Below are 12,093 nucleotides of genomic sequence, written 5' to 3'. Positions count from 1 at the left end.
GAGACCAGGAGCAGAGTTATGGGCCGATGGGACCAGGAGCAGAGTTATGGGCCGATGGGAACAGTAACTATGGGACCAGGAGCAGAGTTATGGGCCGATGGGACCAGGAGCAGAGTTATGGGCCGATGGGAACAGTAATTATGAGACCAGGAGCAGAGTTATGGGCCAATGGGACCAGGAGCAGAGTTATGGGCCGATGGGAACAGTAATTATGAGACCAGGAGCAGAGTTATGGGCCGATGGGAACAGTAACTATGGGACCAGGAGCAGAGTTATGGGCCGATGGGACCAGGAGCAGAGTTATGGGCCGATGGGAACAGTAATTATGAGACCAGGAGCAGAGTTATGGGCCGATGGGAACAGTAACTATGGTACCAGGAGCAGAGTTATGGGCCGATGGGAACAGTAACTATGGGACCAGGAGCAGAGTTATGGGCCGATGGGACCAGGAGCAGAGTTATGGGCCGATGGGAACAGTAATTATGAGACCAGGAACAGAGTTATGGGCCGATGGGAACAGTAACTATGGTACCAGGAGCAGAGTTATGGGCCGATGGGAACAGTAACTATGGTACCAGGAGCAGAGTTATGGGCCGATGGGAACAGTAATTATGGTACCAGGAGCAGAGTTATGGGCCGATGGGAACAGTAACTATGGTACCAGGAACAGAGTTATGGGCCGATGGGACCAGGAGCAGCGTTATGGGCCGATGGGAAGAGTAATTATGGTACCAGGAACAGAGTTATGGGCCGATGGGAACAGTAACTATGGGACCAGGAGCAGAGTTATGGGCCGATGGGACCAGGAGCAGAGTTATGGGCCGATGGGAACAGTAATTATGAGACCAGGAGCAGAGTTATGGGCCGATGGGAACAGTAACTATGGGACCAGGAGCAGAGTTATGGGCCGATGGGACCAGGAGCAGAGTTATGGGCCGATGGGAACAGTAATTATGAGACCAGGAACAGAGTTATGGGCCGATGGGAACAGTAACTATGGTACCAGGAGCAGAGTTATGGGCCGATGGGAACAGTAATTATGGTACAGTAATTATGGGCCAGGAGCAGAGTATGGGAACAGGAGCAGGTACCAGGACCAGGGACCAGGACCAGAGTTATGGGCCGATGGGAACAGTAATTATGGTACCAGGAACAGAGTTATGGGCCGATGGGAACAGTAACTATGGGACCAGGAACAGAGTTATGGGCTGATGGGAACAGTAACTATGGGACCAGGAACAGAGTTATGGGCCGATGGGAACAGTAATTATGGTACCAGGAGCATAGTTATGGGCCGATGGGAACAGTAATTATGGGACCAGAAGCAGAGTTATGGGCCGATGGGAACAGTAATTATGGGACCAGGAGCAGAGTTATGGGCCGATGGGAACAGTAATTACACACCACACTCCCTTCCTTGACAGGCTTTTTGTTGAGATGTTCGACGATTCCATAGATGCAGAGCGGCCCGGCGAAGCCCAGCAGATCCGCCAGGTAACGGAAGGTACTGCTGAGGAGGATGGGTCGGCCAAACGCCCGGTACATAGAACGCCAGATGGATGGAGCCTTCTCTGGGTCCTCGGCATTCTGCTAGGAGGGGGAGGGGACAGGGATGGAAGGGTTACAATTATACAGGAGAGTTCCACTACAATGAACCTTCATCTCAGAGTGAAGATGAGACGACCTGATTACAGAGTCTGGTTCGCGAGACTACATAATTTATTTATTTTATTTTACCTTTAGTTAACTAGGCAAGTCAGTTAAGAACAAATTCTTATTTTCAATGACGGCCTAGGAACAGTGGGTTAACTGCCTCGTTCAGGGGCAGAATGACAGATTTGTACCTTGTCAGCTCGGGGATTCGAACTTGCAACCATTTTGATTACTAGCCCAACTCTCTAAATACTAGGCTACGCTGCCGCCCCAATTGCCGCCCCAATTCCCGCCCCAATTATAATGGACAGTCTTTAGAGATATATTCAAACCTTTCCTGGGCTTGACATGTGTATAGGATACAAGTGTCATATATCTAACACACAGAGTTTTAACTGTAGAGAATCTGATCAGAATGTTCTAATTCAATTAAAGCAGGGATCCATTGAATGGTATGTCACTGCACTGGGGATCCATTGAATGGTATGTCACTGCACTGGGGATCCATTGAATGGTATGTCACTGCACTGGGGATCCATTGAACGGTATGTCACTGCACTGGGGATCCATTTAATGGTATGTCACTGCACTGGGGATCCATTGAATGGTATGTCACTGCACTGGGGATCCATTGAATGGTAGGTCACTGCACTGGGGATCCATTGAATGGTATGTCACTGTCAGAAGCAGAATATGAAACTCTGTCACTCCCTCCTCCACTCACCCTCTGATCCTCGTAGGCGTCTTTGAGCTTCAGGTAGTTGGTGAGGGCTCTCATGGCGATGGGGAGTTTGCCAATCTTCTTCAGCTCAATGGGTCTTTTATGGGCTCCTGTGATCAAGCCATCAATCCATCCAAATAATTGTACATCAATCATAGTCCTTTTTACATGAGTAGCTGTCACAAAGTACTTTACAGACACCCAGCCTGAACCCCAAGGACCAATCAATGTGCTTTTAACATCAGTAGCTGTCAAAAAGTACTTTACAGACACCCAGCCTAAACCCCAAGGACCAATCAATGTGCTTTTAACATCAGTAGCTGTCACAAAGTACTTTACAGACACCCAGCCTAAACCCCAAGGACCAATCAATGTGCTTTTAACATCAGTAGCTGTCACAAAGTACTTTACAGACACCCAGCCTAAACCCCAAGGAGCAATCAATGTGCTTTTAACATCAGTAGCTGTCACAAAGTACTTTACAGACACCCAGCCTAAACCCCAAAGAGCAATCAATGTGCTTTTAACATCAGTAGCTGTCACAAAGTACTTTACAGACACCCAGCCTAAACCCCAAAGAGCAATCAATGTGCTTTTAACATCAGTAGCTGTCACAAAGTACTTTACAGACACCCAGCCTAAACCCCAAGGACCAATCAATGTGCTTTTAACATCAGTAGCTGTCACAAAGTACTTTACAGACACCCAGCCTAAACCCCAAGGAGCAATCAATGTGCTTTTAACATCAGTAGCTGTCACAAAGTACTTTACAGACACCCAGCCTAAACCCCAAGGAGCAATCAATGTGCTTTTAACATCAGCAGTTGTCACAAAGTACTTTACAGACACCCAGCCTAAACCCCAAGGACCAATCAATGCAGTAGTGGAAGAACAGTGGCCAGGAAAAACACCTAGAAGGAAGGAACCTAGGAAACGAACCTATAATCAGGGGGTTCATCCACCAGTATGTGGCCTTGGAGAGGAGGTTGACGAAGGGCTGGAGGAACCTCACTCCCAGGTCCTGAAGGTCCTCTGGAGGCTTTACCTTCTGGGGGTTGGCGAAGAACACGTACCTCTGCACGGACACCAGGACACAAAGACAGAGACAAACACACACACACCAGGTAAAAAAGTAAAAAGCCAACAGGAGCTGAAATAAAGACCATGCATCTGCTATCAGATCACATCAGTACACCACATCACATCCTCCTCTTCCTTCTTGTCTTTATATAGAATCTCTATGACCCCTGACCCAGGAAGCAGTCAGTCCACCAGTGTTCTAACTCACCCTGACCCTGATGACGTTGATCTCTACAGCCATGAGGAGTCCGTACAGAACGACCAGCAGGGCTGTGATACAGAACCTCAGGTGCAGCACTCCAACGCCGTACTCTGCAAACTTCCACAGCTTGATGGACTTGGTGATGAACGCCAGAACCCAGTAGATAAACAGAGCTGAGGAAGGAGGAGCTTGGTCACTTCATGCACTACTTTCCCCAGAGATGTATTACAAGTATACTTTATGATGTACAGCAGAATGGTTCATGTGTAGCGAACTGTGTTTGGGCCATCTGCCATAGCCTCTAAACTACTGCACCAAAGGGAGGCTGATTCAGCGCTGCTCAAACACTAACTGGTCATTTGGAGTAATGAATGCACTGATGGTATCATTTTGACTCACCCAGCAGTAGTTTGGGGAAGTTGGAGGTTTCTATGTTGTGGTAGTACACCACAGATGTAGTGGCTGCTATGAAACCCATAAACGCTGGCATAAAGAGGTGGAGGTGATTGGTGTCCATCTGTCTGAAAGGATGGAGAGACAGGAGGTTGCATCAATACTCAAATAAACAAAGTCAGTTTGTTTTGCCATGTATCTCTGCTTTATAGGTTGACGTTGTATTCAGTCTCATACAGTTAACATACAGTTAACCCAGTGGCATTCAAACTTTTTCGCCAGGATGTCTGGGGACCCCATTTTTCGCAATAATTTATCACAACCCCACCACCAAATCTAATGACACAAGCTTAAAATTAGTACATTTCTATTTTTTACATCAACAAATAACATTTTTTTTCAAATGACAAGAAACCAATAAATACATTTACTCAATACAATTTTATTTTTCAAATGATCCTTCTCAAAAACACTTGCATATTGTACCATACAATAATCTGTACTCTTCATTTTTTGTCCCCCCCCCCTCCCAAAATTGAAATATATTTTTATCAAATGTTGGACGACGCTGAAGCTGTTCATGGAAGGAAGCTGCTAGCTTCAGCCACTAAATAAGCAGGTGGTGCAATCAACAGGTTTTGATGCAGGGTTTGTGATGCATCGGACGATGGCTCCGATCATAGCTTTGTGTTACTGCAGCATTGTGGAGGATCTTATTGGTTGCAGTCTGGGTGAACTGGAGAGTGGGGTTATTTTGAGGGACAGTGGTTTCATTTTTCTATAAACATTGGTCTGGAGGGAAGCAAGGACATTCAATAGTTCACTGCACCTGAAACTTGGGAGTCATTCGTTTTAGGACACAACAATGACAGAGAGGAATAGCACTTCTTCTGTAATCTCAGAAACCCAGAACACAATCTCATGTGAACACTGGCTTCTGACCAGCTACTAATGTTTCCTCTTCCACAGTACACTACCTCTTTGGTAACAGGAAGTCGTTTTAGGGGGTTTCTTACTTGTTGGAGACGATTCCCTCAGCGATCTCACAGACGTGGACAAACAGCAGAGTGAATGTGAGGATCCAGCGCAGGTTGTGTCCAGGGAAGTGGAGCCAGGTGTTATGGTGGATCTGAACCTTAGAGCTCTGACTGCCCCAGCCTAGGGGGAGGGAAGTGGAGCCAGGTGTTATGGTGGATCTGAACCTTAGAGCTCTGACTGCCCCAGCCTAGGGGGAGGGAAGTGGAGCCAGGTGTTATGGTGGATCTGAACCTTAGAGCTCTGACTGCCCCAGCCTAGGGGGAGGGAAGTGGAGCCAGGTGTTATGGTGGATCTGAACCTTAGAGATCTGACTGCCCCAGCCTAGGGGGAGGGAAGTGGAGCCAGCTGAACCTAGAGGGAGGGGAGAGAAGTGGAGCCAGGTGTTATGGTGGATCTGGACCTTAGAGCTCTGACTGCCCCAGCCTAGGGGAGGGAAGATAAACAGGAACATAAGCCAGGTGTTGCATGGGGTGGATCTGAACCAAGTAATGACGTTACTCATTTAGAGTAATCCAAAGGATTACATAAATTATAACTTTATCTGTCATGTAATCTGTAATCAGTAACAGACGAAGTACACAGATAAACACAGCAGTTCATTCTAAAGCAATCTGCATTATCAAGGTTTTCCTGCCAAACAATGAAAGTCATGGATATTCTGGGTGACTCTTGGATAATGCAGGCAACTTTGGCAAGTGCCCTCAATGGTCAACTGTTTGTAAACCTTTAAGTTTAATGGTCAACGTTAACTGTTTGTAAACCTTTAGGGGAAGGGTGAACTTTAGCTGTTTATAAACCTATCTGAAGACCAATGGTAGAATTTGAAACTGTTTGTAAACCTATAAGACCAATGGTGGAGCCAGGTGTTATGGTGGATGTTTGTAACCTATAAGACCAATGGTCAACTTCAACTGTTTGTAAACTTTACTGTTTGTAAACCTATAAGACCAATGGTGAACTTTAGCTGTTTGTAAACCTATAAGACCAATGGTGAACTTTAGCTGTTTGTAAACCTATAAGACCAATGGTGAACTTTAGCTGTTTGTAAACCTATAAGACCAATGGTGAACTTTAGCTGTTTGTAAACCTATAAGACCAATGGTGAACTTTAGCTGTTCTTTAAATCTAAGAGCTCAAAGACTGCCCCAGCCTACAGTAACACAGAAACAGTCTCAGATAAACAGGAACATAAGAACACAGAAACAGTCTGCACAAACATGCAAACACACAGGGTAACACAGAAACAGTAATCTATAAACAAGTAATCCAAGTAATGACAGTTACTCATTTAGAGTAACACAAAACAGTTACATAAACACTATAACATTATCTGTAACACAGAAACTGTAATCAGTAAACAGACAGAACATACAGATAAACAGAAACAGTCTCATTCTAAACAATCTGAACATTAGTAACAAGAAACAGTTTCCTATAAACACTCAGAACATAAAGTAACACAGAAACAGTCTCCATAAACACTCAGAACATACAGTAACACAGAAACAGTCTCTATAAACACTCAGAACATCAGTAACACAGAAACAGTCTCTAAACACTCAGAACATACAGTAACACAGAAACAGTCTCATAAACACTCAGAACATACAGTAACACAGAAACAGTCTGTAAACACTTTAACATTAAGTAACACAGAAACAGTTTGTAAACACTTTACAGTAACACAGAAACGTCTATACACTGTTTGTAACACAGAAACAGTTTTGTAAACATCTCAGACCAATGGTAAACAGAAACAGTTTGTAAACCTATAAGACCATATGGTAACACAGAAACAGTTTGTAAACACTAGAACATAAGAACACAGAAACAGTCAACTTAAACACTGTTTGTAACACAGAAACAGTCTTGTAAACACTAAGAACATACAGTAACTTTAGAAACAGTTTGTAAACACTAAGAACAATGGTAACACAGAAACAGTTTCCATAAACACTAAGAACAATGGTAACACAGAAACAGTCTCCATAAACACTATAAGAACAGTACAGTGACACAGAAACAGTCTCCATAAACACTCAGAACATACAGTAACACAGAAACAGTCTCCATAAACACTCAGAACATTCAGTAACACAGAAACAGTCTCCATAAACACTCAGAACATACAGTAACACAGAAACAGTCTCCATAAACACTCAGAACATACAGTAACACAGAAACAGTCTCCATAAACACTCAGAACATACAGTAACACAGAAACAGTCTCCTCCATAAACACTCAGAACATACAGTAACACAGAAACAGTCTCCATAAACACTCAGAACATACAGTAACACAGAAACAGTCTCCATAAACACTCAGAACATACAGTAACACAGAAACAGTCTCCATAAACACTCAGAACATACAGTAACACAGAAACAGTCTCCATAAACACTCAGAACATACAGTAACACAGAAACAGTCTCCATAAACACTCAGAACATACAGTAACACAGAAACAGTCTCCATAAACACTCAGAACATACAGTAACACAGAAACAGTCTCCATAAACACTCAGAACATACAGTAACACAGAAACAGTCTCCATAAAACACTCAGAACATACAGTAACACAGAAACAGTCTCCATAAACACTCACACAGTAACAGAACATAGAACATACAGTAACACAGAAACAGTCTCCATAAACACTCAGAACATACAGTAACACAGAAACCGTCTCTATAAACACTCAGAACATACAGTAACACAGAAACCGTCTCCATAAACACTCAGAACATACAGTAACACAGAAACAGTCTCCATAAACACTCAGAACATACAGTAACACAGAAACAGTCTCCATAAACACTCAGAACATACAGTAACACAGAAACAGTCTCCATAAACACTCAGAACATACAGTAACACAGAAACAGTCTCCATAAACACTCAGAACATACAGTAACACAGAAACAGTCTCCATAAACACTCAGAACATACAGTAACACAGAAACAGTCTCCATAAACACTCAGAACATACAGTAACACAGAAACAGTCTCCATAAACACTCAGAACATACAGTAACACAGAAACGGTCTCCATAAACACTCAGAACATACAGTAACACAGAAACAGTCTCCATAAACACTCAGAACATACAGTAACACAGAAACAGTCTCCATAAACACTCAGAACATTCAGTAACACAGAAACAGTCTCTATAAACACTCAGAACATACAGTAACACAGAAACGGTCTCCATAAACACTCAGAACATTCAGTAACACAGAAACAGTCTCTATAAACACTCAGAACATACAGTAACACAGAAACAAATCAAATCAAATCAAATCAAATTTATTTATATAGCCCTTCGTACATCAGCTGATATCTCAAAGTGCTGTACAGAAACCCAGCCTAAAACCCCAAACAGCAAACAATGCAGGTGTAAAAGCAGTCTCCATAAACACTCAGAACATACAGTAACACAGAAACAGTCTCCATAAACACTCAGGTAGTGAGATCTGCACAACGCATCACCGGGGGCAAACTACCTGCCCTCCAGGACACCTACAGCACCCGATGTCACAGGAAGGCCATAAAGATCATCAAGGACAACAACCACCCGAGCCACTGCCTGTTCACCCCGCTATCATCTAGAAGGTGAGGTCAGTACAGGTGCATCAAAGCTGGGACCGAGAGACTGAAAAACAGCTTCTATCTCAAGGCCATCTGACTGTTAAACAGACATCACTAACATTGAGTGGCTGCTGCCAACATACTGACTCATCTCTAGCCACTCTAATAATAAAAAATTGGATGTAATAAATATATCACTAGTCACTTTAAACAATACCACTTTTATATAATGTTTACATACCCTACATTACTCATCTCATATGTATATACTGTATTCTATATCATCTACTGCATCTTGCCTATGCCGCTCGGCCATCGCTCATCCATATATTTATATGTACATATTCTTATTCATTCCTTTACACTTGTGTGTATAAGGCAGTTAAGTTAGATTACTTGTTAGATATTACTGCATGGTGGGAACTAGAAGCACAAGCATTTCTCTACACTCACATTTACATCTGCTCACCATGTGTATGTGACCAATACAATTTGATTTGATTTGATTTTAAATGAAATACACACACACACAAAGATTTGACCAGGAAGCATCAGTTAATGTTTTCCTCAGGGACTGGGCTGCTAGTCAGAGCCATTCCCATTAATCAGATGAGCAACAGACACACCCAGTCAGTCTCCCCAGAGTAGGCCTTCTAGAACAACACAACAATAGACTGTTATCAGTAAACGTTGGGTTAAGGGGCAGAACGTTGGATTTGTCTGCTGGGGGGCAGGGAGGCCCCCACTCCGTTAAAACCATTGACAACTGCGTGCCATTTTCAAGGAGTTGCCAACTAAATGTTACCAACTAAATTTGGTTGTAATAGGATCACCTATTAATTTTAGATTATTCCACGCAAAGAAAATGTGCACATTTAGCTTCATATTATAGTGACACAGCCAGTAACTGCATGCTTTTCACCATCAGTAAACATAGTTAATGTCATTTCAGATAGGCTACAGTACGTGAGGGTGGCATATTGATTCGGCATGTAGCTAATTAGCTAAGGAAGCAATGTGTGTTTTTTAGCTTGCTTCATCAGAGAAGACTTTTGGAAAGAGCATGAAATCAGTTAGTAGCCTATATTTTGAGTCTAAAATCGTCCTGGTGAAGTTGTCTCCTCGCTACTTCTGGCAAGCAAATCAAACAATATTTAGAGATTATGACCAAGCTAATTTATCCAGGTAAAGTTAGCTGTTAGCTGTTAGCTGTTAGCTAGCCAAATTGATGTGATTGTGGAAATTACATGATAAGAGAGTGATGCTGAGAGTCAGATGTTTCACTTTTAAATGTATGTCAAACAAAAAACAATGATTGCCAAGTTGAACAAACCAGACCCTTATATGCACGAGGACGACTTATAACAACTTCTACTGAACATGTTACAAGAACACATTTACACCAGTGCAGATGCAACGTTTGTTAATAACAGAATAATGGTTTGTGCTGTTGGTGCCGTCATTCTGTTACCAAATGTTGCATCTGACCTGTTCTTCAAGAAAATGTGTTTTTCTATGTTTTCTCACAGTCCCACAACAACTCAGAGACCACGATCCCACAGTCCCACAGTCCTCCTGCTCAGTTAGATAAAGTCTGGGCCAGAGCCAGGAGTCTAACCAGCTGTTCTGTGGTCTGGGGAAAGCTGTTTTATGTTCACTGGGGAAAATGAGACTGACAGCCAGCAGATCAATGAAGAACACATTTTTTAAAATTTAACTAGGGAAGTCAGTTTCAGAACAAATTCTTATTTTCAATGACTGCCTAGAAACAGTGGGTTAACTGCCTTGTTCAGCGGCAGAACGACAGATTTTTACCTTGTCAGCTCGAGGAATCGATCTAGCAACTTTTCGGTTACTCGTCCAACTCTCAGTTACTAGTCCATCACCAGGCTACCTGCCGCCCCACATACAGACCAGTGCTGAATGTCCGACACAAGATCAATCATAGGGCTTTACACAGAGTTTCCTATCTTCTACACAGGACTGTGAGTCTGGAACAGTGGAATGGATTAAACCCAGTCGGTGGTCAGTAGGCGTTATGATGCTTCAAGGCTTTATATGAACGGTGTGACTGAAAGCTCAGAAAGAATGAAAAGTAGCTTGTATACAGTGCAGCATTTAATACTGCTTTCTGTTGGTGAAGCAGGTGTGGGGGATGACAGTAGCTTGTATACAGTGCAGCATTTAATACTGCTTTCTGTTGGTGAAGCAGGTGTGGGGGATGACAGTAGCTTGTATACAGTGCAGCATCTTAATACTGCTTTCTGTTGGTGAAGCAGGTGTGGGGGATGACAGTAGCTGGTATACAGTGCAGCATCTTAATACTGCTTTCTGTTGGTGAAGCAGGTGTGAGGGATGACAGTAGCTTGTATACAATGCAGCAACATAACAGTGTTTTCTGTTGGTGAAGCAGGTGTGGGGGATGACAGTAGCTTGTATACAGTGCAGCATCTTAATACTGCTTTCTGTTGGTGAAGCAGGTGTGGGGGATGACGGTAGCTTGAATACAGTGCAGCAACATAACAGTGTTTTCTGTTGGTGAAGCAGGTGTGGGGGATGAAAGGATTGTTACCAAAGGCATCCTTGAATCATGCTGCTTTGGGATTGTCACGAACACACCCACATTAACACCCACATTAACACTCACACAAACACAGACCATCAGAGGTAAAGCAATTATGTCCCTTTCTGATCCCATTGTGTCCCCTTCTGAGCCTGTTCTGTCCCCTTCTGAGCCTGTTCTTTCCCCTTCTGAGCCTGTTCTTTCCCCTTCTGAGCCTGTTCTGTCCCCTTCTGAGCCTGTTCTGTCCCCTTCTGAGCCTGTTCTGTCCCCTTCTGAGCCTGTTCTGTCCCCTTCTGAGCCTGTTCTGTCCCCTTCTGAGCCTGTTCTTTCCCCTTCTGAGCCTGTTCTGTCCCCTTCTGAGCCTGTTCTGTCCCCTTCTGAGCCTGTTCTTTCCCCTTCTGAGCCTGTTTTGTCCCCTTCTGAGCCTGTTCTGTCCCCTTCTGAGCCTGTTCTGTCCCCTTCTGAGCTTATTCTGTCCCGTTCTGAGCCTGTTCTGTCCCCCTCTGAGCCTGTTCTGTCCCCTTCTGAGCCTGTTCTTTCCCCCTCTGAGCCTGTTCTGTCCCCTTCTGAGCCTGTTCTGTCCCCTTCTGAGCCTGTTCTGTCCCCTTCTGAGCCTGTTCTGTCCCCTTCTGAGCCTGTTCTTTCCCCCTCTGAGCCTGTTCTGTCCCCTTCTGAGCCTGTTCTGTCCCCTTCTGAGCCTGTTCTGTCCCCTTCTGAGCCTGTTCTGTCCCCCTCTGAGCCTGTTCTGTCCCCTTCTGAGCCTGTTCTGTCCCCCTCTGAGCCTGTTCTGTCCCCTTCTGAGCCTGTTCTGTCCCCTTCTGAGCCTGTTCTGTCCCCTTCTGAGCCTGTTCT

General features: G+C 44.0%; 1 protein-coding gene across 1 annotated transcript in view; it reads right to left on the bottom strand.

Annotated features, from left to right (window-relative positions):
* Positions 1–1,404: 1,404 nt before the first annotated feature.
* LOC118376181 (ATP-binding cassette sub-family C member 9-like) overlaps positions 1,405–12,093 on the bottom strand; it is a gene marked incomplete at its 3' end in the record, with an annotated part of 15,181 nt that continues 4,492 nt past the window's right edge. The window contains exons 3-8 of the mRNA XM_052507061.1: positions 5,066–5,207; positions 4,056–4,177; positions 3,663–3,829; positions 3,314–3,449; positions 2,378–2,484; positions 1,405–1,590 (exon numbers count right to left, since the gene is read on the bottom strand). Of these exons, the coding sequence (XP_052363021.1) occupies positions 1,405–1,590; positions 2,378–2,484; positions 3,314–3,449; positions 3,663–3,829; positions 4,056–4,177; positions 5,066–5,207 (860 nt within the window). The remainder of the gene's footprint in view (positions 1,591–2,377; positions 2,485–3,313; positions 3,450–3,662; positions 3,830–4,055; positions 4,178–5,065; positions 5,208–12,093) is intronic.

This window comes from Oncorhynchus keta, unplaced genomic scaffold (genome assembly GCF_023373465.1).
Source record: "Oncorhynchus keta strain PuntledgeMale-10-30-2019 unplaced genomic scaffold, Oket_V2 Un_contig_284_pilon_pilon, whole genome shotgun sequence".
Taxonomy (NCBI): domain Eukaryota; kingdom Metazoa; phylum Chordata; class Actinopteri; order Salmoniformes; family Salmonidae; genus Oncorhynchus; species Oncorhynchus keta.
This window is presented reverse-complemented; position numbering and strand designations above follow the sequence as displayed.